Here is a 22,921-nt window from a genome sequence, read left to right as displayed (position 1 = left end):
ATACTCTCAATCCTTGCTGTGAAGGAGGCAAGATTAGGGAAAAGCAGCGCTCCTGTCTTGTGCTTATCTTAATTACAGTATACTCTTCTAATCAATATGATTTAATCAGCAGATGGTTCCTTTAATGAATATGTTTGCCCCATAACAGAGATATTGATCGGGGACAAAAGTCGATTAGAGGAAGCTACATGCGTTTGGACTCATATCCTCTATCTCTGTCTCAATGCCAAATTCAGCATCTTAGGCTGCAGTCGCTTTAAGTGATCTTAAAATAAGGCAGTAGAACTACTACACTGCTGCTTGTGGAAGCCTTTGTTGCAGCAGACACCAAAAATAAGGTCCTCGCCAGTAATCTAAATCAACGTAGCAGAGTGGGGTCTCCAGAGAAATGGGCAGCGGTATCTCCTGGAATCTCTAATTAGATTACTGTCTGTTGCTTCATTGCATGTCAGGCCTTGTTACCCTTCTTTTAGAGAGATTAGAGACAATAGGCAGACTGTGGGATGCCGGATTGCCCGCATGAGCATATGCTAGCTGTGAGCAGGCCGGGGCTTACAGCAGATGAATTTATATAGGCGCTGACGTTTCTGGGATTAGCAAGACAAATGAATGGATCTCTTTCTTTCTTTTGCTCTGATCTGCACGTTCTTGACAGTGACACTTATGTTCTGCTATCGCTCATCCCTCTACTTCTCTTGACAACCATCTACCCCCACCCGCTACGCCACACTTTCCTTCCATTACTGTTCTTGTTGCAGAAGCCCTGCCTATGCTGATAATTGTTGGTGGAGCGGTAGGTGGAGGCTGTGTCCTGCTCATCTGTGTCATCACTCTGGTCTCCCTCTGCTGCAGGCACACGGGCAAAGGTGAGCTCAACGGTTAGTATGGGCGAGAGGGTCAACAGCCAATTCTTCAAATCAAACAGATTAAAGTCCTTTTCATTTGTGAGCCAGAAATTGAACAGTTTCTGTTCAGTTTTTGAGCCGTTTCACCTGTGATTCAATAGAATTTGATGTTCAAGTCTGCCTGGTAATGTCAAGTAAATCTTTTCTTCCTTTTAATCCCTACAGGTAAAAGGTGCACTCGTCTTTCCAAAAGTGACATCAGAGTTCAGATTGTTCATAGTGATCACAACGCTACACGTGGCAATGATGATGAGGAGGATGTCAAAGAGCCCATGGTGAATTTCTTTGAGCACCGTCTTTGTATGCCATGTAGATATCTTTGTTGATGGTTTGGGAAAATTCACATTAACACTGTAATGTAATGCTCAGACTTTGTTTTGTTCTTACTCAAGTGAGGTCTTGCTCATCCGAGTAATTCTTCAAATGTGCTTGGTCTTCCCTCAGGCACCGAACAGCAGCGAGTCTCCTGGGACATCGCGCACAGAACACAGCGACCTCCTGGAAGAGGAGGAGGATGAGAGATCGGACATCAAGGTAAAACTAAAAAAAAAAAAAACATACCTGAAGAAACACTCAGTTTAGCTAGAATGCATTACTTTAATCCATTATACACAATGCTGAACTATGTTCATTTTTCTTTTCTTATCACAGGACCCCACCAATGGCTACTACAATGTCCGTGGCCATGAAGACCGCAATATCCGCAGCAGTGGCTTCTCTGAATACGTGCCCAACACTCGGCCAGTCTACACTCCATCGCAGTTGCCCTCCCCCAGCCCCATGTATGGTCAGCAAGGCACCCAGCCTCGTGTCTATGACTTCTCCCACCGATACGCAACCACCACAGCAGGCAGAACTGCATATGAACAGCAACAAGCTGCCCAGCAACAGCAGCCCGCCCAGCCAGCCAGCATTTATCCCTCTGATCCCCTCTACAGTGGCTCTGCATACCTACCTGCCACCTATGGTCGCGCCTTCACCAGCTACGTTAAGCCCGCTTCCTATGAGAAGGTGGATGCGTATGACCAATCAGATCAGGCCAGCAAGGTGTCCAGCTCGTCTCGCTTCTCTTATGCCTCCTCACAAGTATCCTCCCAGCAGTCTGACTATGGCCGGCCTTCACAACGTATGCAGACGCATGTCTGACTGGACAAAAGAATTGAGAAAAAAAAAAAAAAAAAAGGAGCGTACAGTAGCAGATAACCATTGTCACCTCCACATACACGTGGCTGGACTAACATGAACAGAGACTTACCTTACTCAGACGGTCCTTCAAGGACATGTTTGGACAGTATTTGGAGGGAGCCATGTGATTTATGGGGGTTATAGGATAACCAACCTTTATTTGTTGTGATGGATGGCGGGATCTGTGGAGCTCCTGAGCTGGAGAATTCAGCAGATTGTGACGTTCAAGTCAAACCTTTGATTACAGTGCGATACCTCACCAGGTTATCTCTACATGATGACCACCCAAACCTGTGGAGATATTCTGTCTCTTTGCCAGCACCAACTAGAAAATAAATCAAATGCATCTCCTGAATTTGGGTGGCCAAAATGACTGGGGTAGCTGTTTACCTGCCTTTCAGAGTTTACTTTGTGTCAACACTAAATGTTAAACAAGACCTCGAAAATACTTTGAAAGATATTACAAGCCAAGATATATTTCAGGAAAAAAAAAAGAAACATGAACAACCTACTGTTCGTCTGTCATTTGGTGTTTTGTTGGCATGCGAAAGGAATTCTAAGCACATTTGTGTCTCTATCATCCACAAAAGACCGAGCTATCCACAGAGACAGACTAACTATTCTGCACAACAGGCTAGCTCTACTGACCAACAAGTGCTACAGGCACTGTACTGTATGAAGAGTTTAATCAGTGGCGGAATACTCCTGGCCTGAGCTGTATTCCTGGAGCTTCTTCCGATAACCCTAAGGTGTTGGACTTAGCAGTGTTGCTTGTCCGTGGACAAGAGAAGGAGATATGAAGAGAATGTGAATTTTAGCTGTCGTTGTAATGGATGGCTACTTGTTAACTGTGTGTTGTACCAAGATGGACAAGGTAAAGCCATGAAAACCCAAAGATGGTGATAATTGTATAGGGGAAAACGGGGGCTGAATACTGCTGTCCCACCCCTGGTACTGTTTTCTGATTGTAAAATGAAGAGGAGGCTATTACCAGAACAATCAAAAGTGGTGGTTTGGAAAATGGTGGCAATCTTGAACTTGAAAAAAAACTTGAATGCAGCGTCATCTTCAGCAGGCTCAGGTGGGGAAAGACGTGTAAGGCAGTCCCAATATGGACCATACGCTCAAGTTTTACCACTCAATCAAATTGTCTCAATATGTTTACAAGAAACAGTACTACCCTGAAACACTAAGTATCTGTACAAATGGCGGAGCCCATACTTTCTCTCTGTTGCATGCAAATGATGTGTCTAGTGAAAATCTTCAGCGTTTTTATTCATGTCCATTTCATGTTTGAGACATTGGTTTCTGCACCTGGCCCAGTTGCATTCCACTTCCTGGATGTTTCAGTATGCCTGTACTGCCATTTGTCTAAAAAGCTGTTACCAGGCAGCCTGATGAGAGCAAATGTCACCTAAAGTGAGGAGGCAAACATCATCGCTTGTCTTTATTTTTATATTTTATATAAGCCTTAATGTACAGCGTGTAAGCTGCTCTATTGTATCTTTATATACATATGTATCTATCTTGGATTTATTTGGGTCAACATATTTTCTTCTCTACGTTGTTCATCAATCACTGAATGCAGTTACTATGCTTTTTCTTTTTTGGAACACAACTAATTGCCATTTGTTTGTTCATTCTTTTAATAATGTATTAAGAATTTTATTTGCTAAAAATGAGCTATCGTTGCTTGTACCTTTGTACACATATTTATATTTAAATAAAACCATTTCCGATAAAGAACTGGCTTGTGTGAATTCTGAGACTTAATCAACCTGGTTCGTAGCTTCATTGGGCATGGGGAACATCAACAAACAAAGCTTCCCATGTAGCAACAATGATGAATACATAGCAGCACTGTCTATGTTGATTTTCCTATTCCCCCAGTGGTGCGTTGCTTTTAATGAAGACAGATGAGATAGTGGAACCCCACTGTATGTGTGTGCATCTCCCGAAGTCAACGTGCCCATCTTGTAGGTTAATAGGATAGAGCTGTGACAAAGGCAGGTATTATTTGACAATATGAGCTTGTCACCTCTGTTCCCCAGGTAGGCATGCTGCTCACAACGGGGAGGAGAGTAACATGCTCATTACAATACTACTGTGAGAGGGGACAAGGTCTCACAAGACATGCATTTATTATGCACAACATAATACAAAATGAGACCTCGCCAAAGACAAATGACACAGGTAATGCAATTAGGCACTGCAGAGTTAGATAAAAGATCTTTATTACTACAACTCTTTCATATTAAAACATATAAAGACAGATTATAAAATATGTCCATATCCCAAATCACACTGTACAATGCTCATGAAAATATCTTCCATCTAAAAGTTGTGGCTTCTCCCTAATTTATGAAAAATACATATTTACGCTTGTATAGTTTGACTGTAAAGCTCCATGGAATTAATAAGAGGGCCACTGAGCATTATCCTCAACAAATTTCTCCCCTTCAATAAATAACATTTTTGCAAATCTTTGGTTTGCTTATCCAGGATACAATATTTCCAGTATAAGTCAGAGATGAAGGCACACAGAGTAAAATAAATCATCCAGTCAAATCTTAGATTTAAAAGTTGACCGAGTTGGTCATTACCAAAGAGAGGAAACTCTCATAGGGATAAGAACTCATTGCATATCCCATTTTGGCAACTCATTCACAGACCAGGCAAGGCCAGTGAGCCTAAGTCAGTATGTAATAGAAACACTGATTTAGTTCAGATCAACAACAACTTAAAACAACTTCAGGGTCAATTCCGTATTTCCATGTCAGTGCCTGTTTTAGCCCACAAACTACAAATTTGGTATACTTAAAATTACTGTTGTGAGCTATTAGATTGATTATACTTCTGTCTTTCATTGATTTTAGTATGGTATAAAAATGTCCCTGCATGGATTTGAACAACAGGTTGAGGTTTTTTATCTTAACTTCTATTACGGTAATGCTGATGTCTCTAAAAGTTCATGTTTATACAATACTAATAAAATCTGAGACTAATGGCTGTCCGGCAGATAAAATGCTTTAATCAATCTGAAAACCTATGCTATGCTTCTATGCTGAAAATGGTCAGTGGTAATGTAGGAGTGTTTTGTGGCGAACAGGTTAAAACAGGTTATGTTTTAGGGGTGGCTACCTTTTGATTGACAGGTCTCTACCTCGGTGCTGTCCAGTCTGAGACTTGTCAGTGTTTTTGTCTTATAACTTTATCCCTTTCACAGTGTGTTTTCAGTTCATGAAAGTTAATTTGATCGATTTTTGGTCGCCAAAATGACATATTCAGCATTTGGTTGTACTTAGCTTCACCCGCTCATGTCACGTTGCAAAACGCAAAGATGGCGACCGCCAAAAACCAAGATGGTGACGACCAAAATGCCAAACTCCAGACTTCAAAACGGCAGTCCACAAACCAATAGGTGACATCCCGGTGACTACATCCCTCTTTTTATATACAGTCCATGGCTAAAACGAGAATTACAGTTCTTTAAAATACTTATACTACCAATAAAACCCTAAATTCACAGCCATCTACAGCATGAGCACACTGGCAAAGTGCAACATTCACTCTGCCCAAGAGGATGAAGGCATCTCACCCGTTTACAATTTACCTTTTTGAAAAACTGTAAAATGTTCAGTGTGTGGGAGGAGTGGGAAACTGGGAGTTGGTAACCAAATAAAGTGCTTTAAGTCATTCATGCGAGTGGTTGAATCTGTGCAACAGTATCCTCAGTCTGCTGCTCAATGAATACATCTTGGAGAGACTTGTCCTGAATTAGACTCAAATGTTCCGTCTCCAATATTTTTAGCACTATGCTGTTGATCCCCGCTCAGCAACCCTCCCTGTTCCTACCGACATCATCAAATCCCTGTCTCTGTCTTTATCCAGTCTACCAGCTTGGTGACGCGTGAGTAGACACCAGGCTTGTTCCGACGAGCGCAGCCCTCACCCCAGCTCACAATGCCGGCCTGGAACCACTTCCCACTCTCCTCGAAACACACCAGGGGGCCTCCAGAGTCTCCCTGGTGAGGATAGTATGGGGAGGGCGGTTATAAATTGGGTTTGGATGTGAGAGCGTGATAATTATACAAGTGCGAAAACCCATCTGTATCAACCCTTTGTCCTTTTATTCTATTCTGGAGAACGTGTTGCTCGGTCTCACCTGGCATGCGTCAACTCCTCCAGTCAAGAATCCACTGCAGAGCATCCTGGAGGTGAGTTGGCCCTCCGTGACTAGGTTACATACTGTGTCATTGATGATTTTCACCATTGCCTTCTGCAGCAGCTGTGCCTTTGCAGCTGCAAGAGCAGGACAAAGGGGACATGTGACCTCTGTGTTCATCATTAACATCAAAGGTGTTAATGGGCTGGAATAGAGTTAGCTAATGAAGGTTTAAGAGGCTTCCCAGGAGAGCCGACATCTGTCTTGATATATGGATATGGAAGAAGGCGTAATGCAATAGAGCAGATTTGAAAAAGATGAGAGAAAAGGGAGGGAGGGTTGAGCTGAAGAGAAGAAGTATGTCATGATGGGAAAGATAAAGAAATGGGTGGGACATTAAAGAGAGGAAGAATAAAGGATAAAATGAGAAAGAGATGAAGGGAAGAAGAAGGAAGCGGGCAAGGGAGGAAGATGAAGGACAGAGATGAATAGCTCATTGTGAGGATGGGGGAGGAGTGGGATGTCTTAATTTTGATGCGAGTTAGATATGCCAAAAGGAAAATTACAACTGTAGAGTGGGTCACACATAATCGAGGAATAACAGCAGAAATATTCAGAATTAGCATAATAATGAGTTACAGTGAAACCAACAATAAAAAAAATAAATAAATAACGACGGGTCAACCCAAAATCACCAGTTCATGCATAATACCTCCTTCTCTTTGCGCGCCCCAGCCTGTGACCCAACAGGCCATGCCTGCAGGGAAGATGTGGGAGGGAGCGGGTAGGCAGATGGGTCGGATGGTGTTGGTGAACTCCAGCGGTTCGCTGAGCTCCAGCAGTGCAACATCATAGTCAAAGGTCATCGGGTTGTAATCCGGGTGGGAGATGATCGTCTTCACTGCTCTGCGCTGTACGCCATCCTGCTTGTACTGGTCCTGCATGCCACTGTAGCTTTGCCAGTTGGATGGTACATGGTTTCTGTGGTTGCATCATGGGGCAAAGGTTACTGTACACGCGGCAGCATATAACATCACGAACATGTGTACAACCTAATACAAGTCAACACAACAGCCCTTCAACCGATGCTAGTGTAAGGTTTCAGTTTTTGTTGAGACAAAATGATAAGAACCGCTTTCAACATGAAGCAATCCAACATCCTCTCCAAGAGTCTCAACAAAAGCATTACAAAAGGTAGTATTTGATTAGATTGTATTGGATTACATTTTCATAATAGTATAGTTTAAAAATATTCAAAATGAATATAATACTTGTGATGATATATGACCGTAAAGAAAATGCTTGCAAATTAAATATAATTCGATATATTTCTTTTTATAATCAACACCAACTGTAAATGGGTGAAAATGAACACATTCCCTTCTCAACAAAAATAGATGTGGCTCAGGTCGAACAGCATGGTTAGTGCTCCACCTACAGGGCTCTGATGAATACAGCTCCATGCTTTCATGTACCCCCCCACCCCCCCAATGTTTTTTCTAAATTAACTATCATATGGGGCTAATTTTCAGACTTTGCAATTTGTATATAAATGGTCCTCTGTTGTGCACAGTTCTTTTTTTCCAGCAGAATAAGTCTGAAAATATTGCATAACGAAATGTAATAAAAATGTTGTGATGAATAATAAAATCTAAAAGGGCAATAACAACAGTTTTACACTAAAATATATGAAAGGGAATCTGTTACATACATATCTATACATACAGACAGACAGCTAGATAGTGCAGTTCTACTCTGTACATGTGTATGCGTGCTATGGATGTAAAATGTGACTCACTGTGGGCTGTTGGTGACAAAGCAGTGGGAGGCCGAAAGGAGCCACTTCGCAGATATGACTGAGGCACCACAAACATGTCCATAGGTCAGGAAGTGAAGGCTGACCTGCCAGGGCCACTCCCCCGTCTCAGCGTTCTGCCCTCCCACAATGCGGTTCAGCTTATAGGGCCTGGTGCCACAATCTGACATGTAAACAGTGAATATTATGAGGAAGGAAGGGCGTTGGATGGTGAGTGCAAAATACTAGGCGAGACTGGCATGCTTGATCAGAGGGGAAGATTAAATTGACTGGAAGCTCTCATTAGGCCGGACTTGGCTGTGAATGCTAGTATGACTCTTTGGAATCCTAATAAGGCACACTGGCATATTAGCTGATCAAAAAAACAAAAAAACAAAAAAAAAAAAAAAAAAAAAAAAAAAAAAAAAAAAAAAAAAAAAAAACACAGACACACCCTGAGGCTTAAATGGAGGAAAAAACAAAAACTTCAGAAATGACAGGAGCTGCTTTCAAAGACGAATGAAATAAATAAATCAGTCAAGGCCGGAGGCTCTTTTCTAACAGACAGCCCAACGCGCAGCTCAAATGAGCTCTTCTATAATCTATTTTGAATGACATTGAAGAGATTAGATCCACTTGCAGCTGTTTTAAAATTGTAAAAATGCTAAATTTTTCCAAAATACTTTACCACATTTGGCCTCATCGGAGTTATCAGAGCAGTCGTTAACACGGTCGCATTCGGCATTCACCTTGTTGACACAATCTGTGTTCTTACACTTGAAGCTGTAGTCAGAGCAGATGCCCGGAGCTACAAAGGGGTGGAAACAGGTCCCAAAATCAAAACACATAGCGTATTTCAATCAAAGCTTTAGTGCATTGCATAGTATTTTACTGGTTAAACTTAGCAATCAGCGAAGCTTCAAAGTGACGCTTGAATGCACAATGCATTGTGATTGAGGAGCAGATTGCCTTGATTGGGGTTGAGGTCTAATATCCCCCTTTATTCACAGAAGTGAAAATCAAAAGGAAATGCAAGGGAGTCTTCTGTGTGTGTGTGTGTGTGTGTGTGTGTGTGTGTGTGTGTGTGTGTGTGTGTGTGTGTGTGTGTGCGTGCGTGTGTGTAGGTGTGTGTAGGTGTGTAGGTGTGTAGGTGTGTAGGTGTTTGACCGAGTGAGTGAGCGAAAGGGAAATTGATAAAGAGTTAAGTGAAGAGTAGGGGAAAATGAGAGAGTGCTCAAATAACGTGAAAAATACTTTGAATCTTCAGTGCATCATCTTTGTAAAATTCTAAAACTTAACTGACGAAGGTTAATTGCTTAATGGTTTGTGTAACATACTTATGAATCATGTGGGTTCGTTTTTCTTTGCTTTAATGCCGGACTGGCTGGGAAGCGAATAAATGCAGCCACTTACAGGTTTTACAAGAGGCCTCGTCGCTTCCATCTTCACAGTCCATCTTCTTATCACACACAACATCCTGAGGCATACAAAGCCCATCACCACAGCGCCACTCATTATCCCCACAACCTGATGAGGAAATCACAATGAAATAATCGTGAAAACTTGATTGAGGAGAAGACAAGCCAATATGTTTCAGAAGGATATTAGCAGTGCAGCTACAGTGGACATTAGCATCTGTCTCCATTCGTCTTGCGTGCATAACACATGATTACGCGTCTGGAGGGATGCTGAGCAAATTGGGCAAAAGCTTCAAACAAATTCCTTTACCGATAAAATAATGACTTCACACTGCCCAGAAGTCAGTGACCAGAGCATTAGTAGTCATGTACCTTTAATGTTAGCACAATTAGCATAGCATTAGATAGGGTTTGAGTGCCTTAGCAATACTTACTGCAGCTTTTCTCATCGCTCCCATCGCCGCAGTCGTTGACGCGATCGCACACCCAGAGATTTGGTTTACACATGCCATTGTCACATGAATACTGATCTTTGTCACACTCTGGGGTAATAGAAATGTCTTGTATTAAACAGTGCAACTGAGGAAGATGTACATGAGTGATTTGAAAAAGGCATATTCACCAACGCAAATCACTGGATATAATTTAACCAGTCGATCAAAAGATAAATAGAGAAAGGGAATAGTTGGAGCCTTAAAGAAATAGTCAGATATTTGGGAAAATATGCGTTTTCGCTTTCATGCCAAGAGTTAAATGAGAAGATCAATACCACTCTAAAGTTTGTAGGATAATAAATATGAGGCTACCACCAGCAGCCAGTTAGCTTAGCACACAGACTGAAAACAGCTAGCCTTGCTTGACACAATCTCAATAATTAACACATCCTATCTAGTTTACTTAATTTGTACTAGACCTAAAGTGTGAAAACAAGGTTGTGGTTTTTACGGGGGATTGTGTACGAGACTATATCTTGGCCGTTTGCCGTGAGTAACTTCCTGGAGCCTGGCAACCTCACAATAATGACAAGACTCCAGGAAATCACCGAGCCCAGCCAAACAATAGACTTGTATACAGATGTAGCCGCCATAAAACGACACCTCATCGTTTTTACTCTTTAGATTTTGTTACCTTTGGACAGAGCCAGACTAGTCATTTCCTCCCGTTTCTAGCCTTCATACTAAGCTAACTGGCTGCTGTCCGAAGCCTTACTGTAAATTTAACAGGCAGTTATGAGAGTGGTATTGATCTTCACATAATTCACCTCTCGCAATTAGGAGTATTTGCCAAAATGCGCAACTATTCCTTTAAGGGACTGAGAGGAGGATATAGGGGAGTGGATAAGAAATGAGGTGGAGGGGGGGAGACAGAAGAAGTGCAGTTGGGTCGAGGGGGAACTTACTGCACTCCATCTCGTCACTCATATCACCGCAGTCGTTCCAGCCATCACAATGCAATGCATTCTCGATGCACATGCCAGAGGCGCAGGCAAACTTGTTGGGGCAAGCTGGTCACAAAAACAGAGAAAAGAAGAAGAAGATGATAAATTGACCGAGAGGGAGTGACAGTGTATGTTCGCAACATCCATCATGTTGCCAATGCTTGTCCCTGTTGATCAGAGCAATTATAAATCCATTTTGGTCAAACTGGGAGACAACATAAAGAGCGGAGGGTATTGAAAGTGGTGTGCTCCTGACTGACAGTGGCAAATAAAATGGACCAAATAAACAAGCTCTCTAATGATCAGTCTAGCTCTTGAGTTTCACTGCTGCAGTTTCTGAGCCTCCATCACTAAACAGCTCATTTGACTGTCAGTCAGCTGCCGTCTCATAGTCTCTCTGACAACACAGTTACTCCCTCTGTTAATGGCAGGCTATGAGTGTCACAGTCACGACACAACATTCCACCCAACTAGCCAAGTGTCGCATAAACATGGGTGTGAAACAGACTTTTAACTCACGGTTTTTGGGATCGTAAGCGCTGTAGGTGGCACTGAAGCCTTTGTCAGTGTAGGACTCGTCAGAGTGGAAGCTCACATCTAGGATGTTGGTGCTGCTGGTCAGATCCAAAGACGACATTTCTCCACAATACCTGCAGAACAATGTTCAAATGAAAATTCAGGTTTATGGTTTTCATTTTTGCAGTTATGACGACAATATGCTTACTGAAGTAATGCCAACATTAGAGTAAAGGGCAATATCACTACAAATATGTCCAAAAGGGCAGGAAACACGAGCAGTCAGACAACATGTAAACAAAGCAATAGTTTAGTTTAGTTTTATTTGGAAGTAAAACTGCAAGTGAGAGTAACTTAAATTGCACAGGAAAACTGTGTGCACGCACAAATACTACAAGTACAGTGGGTCAAAGTTGAACCAAGAAGTCAGTCTGTAAACTGTGATGGATGTTAACAACAGACGGTTTCGGGAAGCATTTTTCAGTTAAATGAGTTTAAGTCTTACTTTGTGCCCATAAGCTCCACATAGTCTTTGTGACACACACGGAGGTCCACCCCAGGCTCTTTCATGCGGAACATGGTGAACTTCACACGCACCTTATTGCCAGCAGGGACCTACAACACAGAGGAAGAGCCGATTGGTTCATAACAACCTTACTTACCATGCATATCACTCCTCCACCTACAGACCAAGACATGCATCTGTATCCCATGTAAATGCAAGACGACAAGTTCGCAACACACCCAAACAGGCTGTGGGTGCACACATGCACAGCGACACGCACTCACACACACCAGCAAACAAAACCAACACACAAAGCACTGCGGTTCAGCTAGAGCTGCGGCAGCAACAGCGGTCTGACAGATGAAGATAGAAGAGGTACTGAACAGCTTGGCTTCTATAGTGCTGCCTCAGCATTCCTCTCGTGGCAGGCTAAGGATGGAGAAGGAGGAGGAGGTGGGTGGGGGGGTTTCAGGTAGAGGAGGGGGCCCTGGGAGAGGAGCAATGTTGCAAACCTTGATGGTCCACTTGCAGTCCACTGCAGGAGGATAGAAGCTGGGGTGAAGTGGGGAGGTGAAGACCCCTTGGTTTTCAGAGAGGACACCACCACAGCTTTTAACTGAAAAGAACACATCATATATTTACATTCAAGCATGACATATTATAAGTCATTAATGGGTTCAAGTATAAACAGAACTAAACAAATCAAGGTAAACTAACGTAGAAAATGATGGTTAGTGCCATGAATGCCTTAATTACCTCTAGACCTGGGGATGGCAGTATACTCTGCTTCAAAGCCAGGCTTCTGGACATTAGAATCAGTAATGAAATTAATCAGCATGATGTTGCCGGATGATGTGACCTCCAGAGGGTTGGAGGGGGGTCTCTGACCACACTTCCTGCAAGAAAAGGACGAGTAGTTAAGCAAGATGGTACACAAAGAAAGAGGTGTTTGCAACAAACTGAAGTAAATACAACCATAAAGCATGAGCTGAACGTCTGATGCATTTACTGAACAGAGTTTTGCTCTTCCTGAGGGAACTCAAATACAGCTAAAATTCTTTTTCGTCAGAAGCAGTAAAACATCAATTCAGCAAACAAATTTGAAAATAAATCAATATATAAGCAGAGGTAGAGAAAGAGATAAATAAGGAGAGATGTGCCAGCACTAGATAGAAATTGTTTCAGCAGAGTTTCAAAGTCAAACATTAGTTACATTAGCAAAAAGTTCCAACACTGCTGGCGGCAGGTGTAAATGACGCTGCAAGAGCAGTAATACATCCACCTCTTGTAGAATAATGTCATTATAGAGTATTGTATTATGGCTCTCATAAACCTCATGTCACCTTGGATAAAGCTGATCGCTCAATAGCTTTATAAAAAAAAAAATGTATGCATCTCTTGGTAACGCATATTTGTTTGGCAATGGTTTCCGAGTTTGAAATTGCCTGCAGCTACAACTGGCGTTTCATTCAGGAGGCTGTAGTTCAGAATCATAACCCTCCCCCATAGACAAAGTGCAATTACACACAATGGTGCAGCAGGATTCAGGTTGGCACCCTTCACAAATTTTGAAAGCAGAGGTCTTTTTGAGCCAACTCAATCTCACCGAGGTCTCAGAAGTTAACAATAAAATATGATGCATACAGCGTAAAGGCTTCAGTGCCAAAAAAAAAAAAAAAAAGAAAGCTGTAATCACAAATCCAGGGAAATGGTATGAAGTGGAACATGTTTTTCACCCACATCAAATGAGCTTTGACTCCTAAATCCCTCTGCAACATTGCAGTCAAGTGATTCCTAGTGGTTGTCCTCTGGGAATCATGCAGAACTACATTTCCCCTCTCTCTGATCGTCAAAGCTAAATAAATGAGACAAATGTTGTTTGAGCCTTATTAAACAAACCCTGCTACCAAGGTTCAAGGCAAAATGAGAATATGATTTTTGTCACTGTGGAAGCAAAAATGAATGAATTTACTGGTCTCAAAGGAGATGCATTAGTGCAAGTAATACTGCACGACATACCGCACGCAAGTAAGTAGTACGATAGTAAAACCATGATCCATCCATAAAGATTGTATTTCATAAAAGCATCAGTGCGTCTTGTGCCATGACTAACATGTCTCCCAAACTGGGTGGAAATTCACAGCCCTGACTTACTCTGTGATGGCCTGAGAATCATCTGGACTCAAAGAGTCAAAGATGGAGACAAAATCATCAGAGCAGTCATCCTCGATGTGGAAAAAAGGGAAAGAGACAAATATGGCTTTGTCCTCTGGAGCACGGATCTGCCACTGACACCGAGACTTGGGCGAGTAGCCTTTAGGGTACCCTGGTGACGAAAATCTTTTTGCCTTTTCTTCAGCCTCCAGACGGTAGAAACACTCGTCTGGGGAAAAACAGCATTGGTTATATCATACAGTGAGCATAGATGAGTAACTTGGCAAAAGCAGAAATTTAAATCTGATCATCATGTTCTATATCTTTTTCTGCTTATTTTAACTGTTTTCTTTAAAATATTAACTGTAAAGGTTGCGTCTTTTATGATTTTCCTTGCAATCATTTTTTAATTATGCATATGAATGACTGCATTACAAATGACACATTTGAATAATATGTAAATCACAAGTTCTTCCATCCTTCATGTTATAGATCACAGATTCATGCAAGGATAGCAGAGCTACTATGGTAATGTAATGTACTCTAATCATCCCACGGTAATAAATCCGCAGACAGTGTCAAAGAAATGTGTCAGCATAGTGACTGACTTCCTCCGGACTGATATCGGGTTCTCAACCTCTGACAAGAGCAGCACATGTACAGTACAGGCCAGCCATTCGTTACAGACTGGCAAGAGGGTGAGCATCTAGCCAGCTGGAAAATTACAACTACTAGTGATTGAAATGGGACACACTGTACTCACTGGCTCTGGGGTTCCTGGCCATGCGAGGATCTGTGACTGGAGACAGTGAGGGAGGGAGGGGGGGGGTGACAGAAAGGTAAGAATGGATCGCTAATGTTAGGAAGCTTATAAGATTTGATGCATGAGCCTAAAATATGTGGGTTGCACATTTTCTGTTCAATTTCCCTGCGGCTAAGGGAACTGGTGATGGTGTGAAGCTCTTTCTGCTCCATCTCACCTTGCCCTACAGCAGCATCCCATACATCTCTGTCTAACTATCTGGGACAGCAACATCAAATTATAACCACAGAAATCATTTTAAAAGGGACCAAAACCACTGAGTCACAGGGCCAGCGCTTGGCAGGTGGCCAGGATGTGGACAAATGCAATGTGAATGCTGAGAGGACAGAAGGAAGAAAAATGGCCGTCTCAAGCCAGGCCAGAGCCCAGCTAATACCATTAGAGGATCCAAACAGCATCAAATGTGCAATCTCAGATGCAGCACAAGCAGAGAGGTCTGGTTTATCTGTTATCATCCTATCAGCACAACTCAGAGGAAGCTCCTTTAATACAAATAGAAAGTATACAGAATACCAATGCTGATAGGAGATGACAATTGCCTTATTTAGATCTGTATTCACAGAGCTTCATTTTGCTGATTGTCAAATGTCATATTCTGAAGCCAGCAGCAAACTCCTTGTCCCCATCTTTTGGCCCCTTGGTGTGAAGCCCCTCCCCCTTGGCCCTGGTGGTACTTACATGAGGCAGTGACCTCACTGATCTTGATATCACTGCCGCTCCGCATGCTGCGCTGCTCCTTTAGGCCAGTCTCCAATGATTCCAACACCCGCTCTTCTGAGAACTCCGGCACGACCTCCAGGTCTTCGACTGGAATATCAAACTGGGACCAATAGTAGGCTATCACACCCTCACTGGTGTAAGCAGGGATAACAGAGAAATGGATGGATTGTGTGAAGGAAGAGCATAAAGACACCCTTCAGTAACAAGCTTCAACATTCAAGAAGAAGCAAAGATTAGTGGAACATGGGTGATTTGGATTACTGTAAATAAACAAAAAGCCAACTCCTTGTGATTTCCTACAGAAGAACTTCACAACCCACTACAGTACACTGCTACACACACATGATCAGCAGACCTCATCTAACCCTGATTTTGGCTATTTTAATAAATGCAATCTGTTCAGCACAATAGAAAAACTAGAAATCAAGATCTCACATTACCTGAAAGCAGAGACCACAGACTTAGTGTGGTATTTTTCAAGGAGTGGATCTTTCTTGTAGTTTTCCTTGAGCTGTGTAGAGAAGATGTATTTTAACTGCAAAGAACATGTTCAAGATTTCCGCTTGTCTGCCTAAAGACAAAAGTACAAATTAGCATGTTAACATAAAAAACGCTTTCCATGAAAAGCACACAACACTGAGATTCTCAATTAACTGTTTTGCCTTCAGCTGCAGTGAGCTGCGAACTGTATCAGACAAGGCTGCAGTCATACTTTGTGGTCTTAAATGCGGGTCTACCATACATTATGCATGTACGCCCATATCTAGCTTCAAGTGCTTGTTGTGAAAAGGTAAAACTAAAAAAGAGAAAAGGGCCAGGTGCAAAGGGTGAGCAGGTTTAATTTGTAGTTAGTGATAAAAGCAGAAAATGTCATGGAGGGAGAGGAAAGAGGTTGTTCACAGGATAAAGAGGCCCGTATCATAAAATGAAATGTCAAGTTGCAAAATGGCCATTTCCAAAGCTTAAGTCAGCAACATCAAATATTAACCCATTGCCATTTTACTAAAACCATTTAAGAGACACAGGGAGGTAAAATACAGTTTTTCGAGGACTCTACGGACAGGTGGCGCTAGAGTGGCAGAGTAGAGTAAAGTACAACTGGTTAAACATGATATCTATCTTCAAGGTGCTTCAGCCTAGCATTGTTTGCTTGAAGCCATAATCTCCAGCTTGTACTTGTCATGTGAACAGTAACCTAGATCTGAAACTACTCCTCAAAAGCTGTCCTTTCTGTTGTGCACAAGTGCAAAACTAGTTCACCCTAAAGCTTTTCCCCCCCCAATCATCTAGTCATCTAATATTCCAGCTCCACTCTAATCCTCACCCAACCCCCTCACTTCTGTAGCTTTACACTGAGAAAGTGTGCGCTTGATGGGATTTGAGTGAGGTTTTTTTTTTTTTAAACTATCAACATGCTTCTAAGTGCTTCAACAAACATCTCTGCCTCCAATAATGGGAGACGCTTTTGAGGGATTTACTAAGAGTATTGAGTACTGCGTTTTATTCCTCCTACACAACTGTGCCTTCAGCAGTTTCTGTGCATTGAGAGGGGCATTCTCAAAAGCATTTCCATGATGCCAAACAACTAATCCTCAGTGAGGGAAGGGAACTGAGTGCAACACTTTGCTAAAATACTTAACACTAAAACAATCTAGATGATACAAAGGGAACAAAATTAGGAATGTCATCTTTTTTGGGAGTCAAACTTACAATTGCCTCCAGGTTGACCGCCAAATTCTCAAATTCCTTGCTGTTGGTTTTCTCCAGCTTCACGTTATACGGTACACCAACCAGCTTCATATGCCCACTGAAGACCTGCGCTGATGGGCCAAGCTGCTTACTAAGAGTGGCTTCTGAATCAGCATCTTTAACTTAGGAGGGGAGAAGCAGATGAGAGTTAAGTGTTTGGTCAACAAAGCGCTATGAGATAGCTGCCTCTGATGAAAGAGGAGACACCACTTAAAGTAGTACAGTGTGATGTCATATCGAGCAGACAGGCTGTTTATCATGACTTCAGAGGCCATTTTATCAGACTCTGTATAAATGAAAGGAAAGCTGTGCTACAGACAGACAGCAGTTGGAGCAGTCAAATAGGCCAACACTAATGGGAAATTACAAAGTGCAAACAAGTCACTCATACCCTTCACAGCAAGAGGGAATTATCTAACTGATGTTAGAAATGTAAATATTAAGAATTTCTTATTTAATTCCATTAAGAATAACCTTGATTTATGTACAAAAATGTCCAACATCCCAACACATATAAAAGCCTAGTTCTAGTTCTTTACTTGGATGATATAGAAAAGGAAAGCTGTCAACTATACTCACAGACAAACAACCAAACGAGCAACGCTGCAACGGCCGCGAGGATGAGAAACGCCACAATGACCCCGATCAGAATGCCGAACTTCCGCTTTGATGACACCTTCTCTTTGTTGGTTAAGAAGTCAACCCGCTCGTGTTGGCCATTGTGACCCTGATGCAGAAAAAGAGAGAACAGAGTCAGCACACATACAGCAAGTGTGCCATGTTCTGAAAGCAGATAGCATTTACTTTGATTACATGGTGAACAACAGGGAGAAGTGTTTTCCTGCAGTCTAACAGTATTACAGTAACACCATCTCTGCTTTTACTCAAACCTTAAAATAGACACCCAATTATTCTACAAGGATTGGGTCATCAACAATAGTTTGACTAAACAAATCACATTTTCTCCTCATAGATAAAATAAGCAATGCAGGGTAGTTAGCTGGGAACCTCCAAAAAATGGGTTTGCTTATTTGCATCTACAGATCACAATTAGGCTGCAAGTAACAATTATATTCATTGTTGACTAATCTGTTGATTGATCGATTAGTTGTTTTGGTCCAGAAAATGGTGAAAAATATCAAGCCCAAGATGACTTCCTCAAATGTCGAGAGGAGTAAAGAAGCTGGAATTATAGAATTTTGCCTTTTTTTTTCTTAAATAATTACTCAAACCGATTGACTATCAAAATAGTTGCCGGTAAATTTAATTAAACTGATCATTTATACAATTATTATAAATGAATTTGTTTGAAATGGTAGGATAATGATGTCGGCCAAATTCCATCATCAGATGGGATTTATATGCAGCTAAAATTTGAGAAACAACCATATAAACACACTAATCCTTTTTTCTCTCCTAGTCTAGGACTGAATTTTAGTAGGAAAATATCTTCTGTTATCAGGCTAATAGAGAAATCGATCAGTGTAATCGAGGTTGGCAGAGTTTGTCCTCGAGGGACAGATTATTTGCAAAATTGTGTAAAACAAACAAAAATAGCCTTACTTTTCATTATTTAACCATTGAACTTAAACAGGAAAAAAAAAAACAGGACGTGAAACTACTTTCCAAAAGTGACAAGTTCAAACAAGCAAGTTAGGCATATGTTGGCACAAAAAAAAAAAAAAAAAAAAAAAAAAAACTGGCAAAACCTGTTCAGTAAATGTGACAAAGCTCCCACACTCATACATTCAAATCGCTTGTGGAGATTATGAGCTTGCTGCTTTAGGCTGTATGAGTATGCGTGTCTGTCGATATTGTGTGTGTGTGTGTGTGTGTGTGTCTGTTGTTGAGCCATTTCAAGTGGGTGGACTGAGAGAACGGTTTCAGGCCGGTTAGTAATCAACACACAATGAATTCAGTGCCTGTAGCACATGAGTGAAGAAGGCCGAGTGCCATTAGGGATGGAGAATCACTTTGGTATTAAATCAATTTGTCAGATGTGCTGCCCCTTAAGATGGGGGCTCAATTACATCGGTCTAGATGATAACTCATGGCAATTAAGGCCTATTCTTACCCAGCTCGGGCTTCCACACATGCTTTCTAATTGGAATCTCTAACAGCAATCATGGGCCAGAGAGAGGGGAATCATTGGAGATGGGGTCAGCAAGTGCTCCAGGGTCTCTCTCTATCAGTCACCCTGATCACAGTCTAATAAAACCATTACATGCTCTTCATCATATCCCATTCTTCACTCCTAGATACCACTATCCCATTTTAACTATGCGTAGCATTGGTAATTAACTACCAGCTCAGTGTGCTAAACGGGAAGTAGTGCTGCCTGACTCTCGACACTGGTTTATGAGGAAAGGCCACAACATGCTGATGCAAACTAAAACAAAATGTTAATGTTTGACAAGAACATAATCTAAACTGCTGGTAAACCTTCTGCAGTCAGTTGCTGCAGAGCATTTCTAACCAGTTTGACAAGCGGGAAGTTAACATTGCTTTGAGGTGTGGTTAAAGAAAAAAGAAGAAAATCTCAAGCACAGTAACAAATGTCATTTAAACACTGGTTGTTATTGACGTGATTTTTCATACCAACCCAGATTTCTTGTCAGCATATAAATCAGAGATGGGATATATTGTAATGTATGATACTAAACTTCTGTAAACCTCTTAGCTACTTATTATTTCTGTTTACTGGACTGTACACATTTAGATTCTTTGAGTAATTATATTAATTTGATGTCATTTACAACATAACATGATATCAAAGTATGACTCTGCTGGTAATAAATATTCTAAAACCTTGATTTGACAATGACAAGGGGAAATGATCGAGACACTGTCATGATGGTGACCTTAAGTTTCAATGCTCAATAAATCAAACATCAATATGTAATTCTACAGAGCACAGGGCTGCAAAAACCTCAAAGCCTGGAGCCCAAACAATATTAGTCATGTGGATAATTTTGTTTCACATAAAATAGAGAGAGAAACTGGAAGTAATAAAGAGGAAACGAGAGTCGACCAGAAAAGACTCAAAATGATTAAAACCTTGTGTTTTGGCCAACACAGACAGTTATTTTATGTAATATGTACTTAAGTTGTGCAATATTTGACATTATGAAGTGCTGCGTTAGTGTCCTTAGTAAAATAAATAACGGTCTTAGAACACAGATTTTTACTAGTATGATACTGCAGTGAAAGAAACAGTGTGAAACTGCTGTGTAAGTCAGTTCGGTATCTCTGCGTGTGGGTTAACATAACTTTTGTTTTTTTTACCGTTGCCCAATTATCTCCTAAACTGTCCTCCTGTGTTCACGTCGGGTGGCTATAGACTCCCAAGAGCCTCCTCCGATGCACACAGAGATGTGCCTGGCAGCCTCTAATTTTACGTTTTAAGCGTCTCCTTTCTAATTTCTTTGAAAGAAATCTACCGTATACCTTTTCTCTCTATTGAAGCATTTAACAGTTTAGTCAAAGTGAGTAGGGGACATTGTACACATGGTAATTATGGTTACAGTGATCGAACGGGTCATGAGGACATGTCCCAGTAGGAGAAGCACAAGTGTAAATAATCAAATGAATGATGCATGGATGAACGATGAATTCCCTTCAGCTGCTTCAGTCCTGGTATTGTGCATGTTGGCTCACTGTCACAACTTACCGGGACACTTGAACAGAACAAAGTTATCATTAATGCTATAACACCAGTGCTCTTCTCACTGTGACAAATCAAAAGGGCTTCGTTTTCATTGTTTCGGCAAATCAGTCAGTGAAGACCTGCCTCCTAAGGGCAGCAGCAATTCCACAGATCAGTCTCACACCCCTCGTCATAACTGTGTGTGACCCGCCTGTTTTCTAAACCTTCATGTCTGTTAGGACAGTTGCAACCTGATATTCTTTCTCCGATTAGTTGACTATCTTACGGAAGCCCTATAGGGGGCAAGCGAGACAATAACAATTGATCCATTTTCTCAGTCTTTTCTCTCCTTTGTTGATTACTTAAGAACAAGTGGGGAAAAAAGCTTTTTCCAGGATAATCTTTCTTACATTCATCCTTAAAACAGGAAGAAAAGAAAATTTTGGCAGATTTTTTTATATATTTTGGGGGTCAGGATCATTTTAGACGCCTAAAAGAAAGGCTCGCCATACTTAAATGGATATTGTTTTTTTTTTTTGTTTTTTTTAGGCAATAGGTTTTGCTGCCACTGTCCGTAACTTGCTTTGCTCCCAGTCTGATTTACCAAACTGGGGGCGTACCGACCAACATTTACTGTAGCTAATACACCGACTAGTGAGGGAAGCGGGGATGCAATTAAGAGACTTGGGATGTACCCTTAGTCATTCTTTGTCCTTGTCAAAACCTGGCACCTACATTATCCATGATGCAACTCAACCACCGACTACCAGCTAATGTAGCCTTGAGTTGCTATAGCCTCAAACAGAGATGAGAAACGGGCTACGGATGTCTGATAACCTCACTTATTTCTAACCCCACACCCCCAGATGTCTTCACTTTCAACCTAAGTACCGGTAGTCTTAAAGTGACATCACTTAAGGACATTTATCAGATTTCATACAACTTTTTTCACATGCAGGAATATCCCCCAAGACCTGTAAACAGACTTTGATGTGTTAAATCGGTAGAGTCCCCCTTTAAAAAGCTCTCATATGCCTTCCACGCACCTTCCAGCACTGATCAGTCTTACCCCGACAAACCAGCCTGAAGACTGCAACCACAAGGGACCATCAAATAGCTGCACCAGCCAATCAATGCAATTTAGGCTTCAGTGGCCTCATATTTACTTTTGGTAAACAAACACCTACCTCTCACTTGACAGCAGCCCTAAGCACACATTTAGCAGTTAGCCGCTTGTAGTGCAGAATCAGTCAGGTGGCTGTGAGTGCAGAGGAGCTACAGCCTTGTGGCATACCTTACTGCTCAAAGTGGAGCTAAGCGGAAGAATGGGAGCAAATCAACAACATCCAAAGTATTGTGTCTTCCTCATTACATAAATGAGGCACACAGATCTTATTTTACGCAAAGTTGCAGACAGTGCACTGGCCAAAACTGTAAAGCCTGGACAAAGTGCAAGCAAAAACCTGTGTGAAACTTAATATAACTGGAAATAATCAATTCTTTATGAATTTTTTGTTAACCGTTATCACTCAGCAGAGTCAATAATTAGAGATGTGACGTTAACGTCGCATACTTGACTTTTGTTACTCAGATTCAACAAAACTGCCCTTCAGGTGTGGCCTGAGATGCAAGAGGAAGAATTATTTATCGACAACTCCACTAAGTCTCCACATAAACGGAGAGCAGACTGACTCACAGTATTCCCATTAGATCCCGTATCTAAGACTGAACTCACTGTCTGCGAGTAATCAAATAATAACAGAGGAAGAAATGTTCATTCAAGTTCAACAGTTTTACTCATACATCTTATGTAATTTAAAACAAGCATCTCTCCCTACTTTCAGATTCACAAAGGCAAAAGGTGTGGCATGACAACCTTGGTACTTAAACTAGTAGTATTTA

The 22,921-nt window shown here is 41.5% G+C and overlaps 2 protein-coding genes across 3 annotated transcripts in view; one reads left to right on the top strand and one right to left on the bottom strand.

Annotated features, from left to right (window-relative positions):
- Positions 1-4,140, top strand: part of kirrel3l (kirre like nephrin family adhesion molecule 3, like) — a 32,779-nt gene extending 28,639 nt beyond the window's left edge. The window contains exons 12-15 of one of the 2 annotated variants that reach the window (XM_031852551.1): positions 759-866; positions 1,071-1,180; positions 1,350-1,439; positions 1,557-4,140. In XM_031852551.1, the coding sequence (XP_031708411.1) occupies positions 759-866; positions 1,071-1,180; positions 1,350-1,439; positions 1,557-2,051 (803 nt within the window). In that variant the 3' untranslated portion in view covers positions 2,052-4,140. Of the gene's footprint in view, positions 1-758; positions 879-1,070; positions 1,181-1,349; positions 1,440-1,556 lie in introns of both variants that reach the window. The other variant, XM_031852550.1, reaches the window with a different exon arrangement.
- A 192-nt stretch (positions 4,141-4,332) lies between these two features.
- Positions 4,333-22,921, bottom strand: part of st14 (ST14 transmembrane serine protease matriptase) — a 21,905-nt gene continuing 3,316 nt past the window's right edge. The window contains exons 2-19 of the mRNA XM_031852549.1: positions 17,953-18,100; positions 17,335-17,495; positions 16,065-16,135; positions 15,583-15,755; positions 14,845-14,880; positions 14,082-14,310; positions 12,684-12,823; positions 12,440-12,543; positions 11,928-12,037; positions 11,426-11,556; positions 10,868-10,972; positions 9,903-10,010; positions 9,464-9,577; positions 8,739-8,858; positions 8,054-8,234; positions 6,968-7,236; positions 6,256-6,392; positions 4,333-6,115 (exon numbers count right to left, since the gene is read on the bottom strand). Coding sequence (XP_031708409.1) covers positions 5,954-6,115; positions 6,256-6,392; positions 6,968-7,236; positions 8,054-8,234; positions 8,739-8,858; positions 9,464-9,577; positions 9,903-10,010; positions 10,868-10,972; positions 11,426-11,556; positions 11,928-12,037; positions 12,440-12,543; positions 12,684-12,823; positions 14,082-14,310; positions 14,845-14,880; positions 15,583-15,755; positions 16,065-16,135; positions 17,335-17,495; positions 17,953-18,100 — 2,499 coding nt within the window. The 3' untranslated portion in view covers positions 4,333-5,953. The remainder of the gene's footprint in view (positions 6,116-6,255; positions 6,393-6,967; positions 7,237-8,053; positions 8,235-8,738; positions 8,859-9,463; positions 9,578-9,902; positions 10,011-10,867; positions 10,973-11,425; positions 11,557-11,927; positions 12,038-12,439; positions 12,544-12,683; positions 12,824-14,081; positions 14,311-14,844; positions 14,881-15,582; positions 15,756-16,064; positions 16,136-17,334; positions 17,496-17,952; positions 18,101-22,921) is intronic.

The sequence above is a fragment of the Anarrhichthys ocellatus genome, unplaced genomic scaffold, assembly GCF_004355925.1.
Source record: "Anarrhichthys ocellatus isolate YVR2014 unplaced genomic scaffold, GSC_Weel_1.0 scaffold13, whole genome shotgun sequence".
Lineage (NCBI taxonomy): Eukaryota > Metazoa > Chordata > Actinopteri > Perciformes > Anarhichadidae > Anarrhichthys > Anarrhichthys ocellatus.
This window is presented reverse-complemented; position numbering and strand designations above follow the sequence as displayed.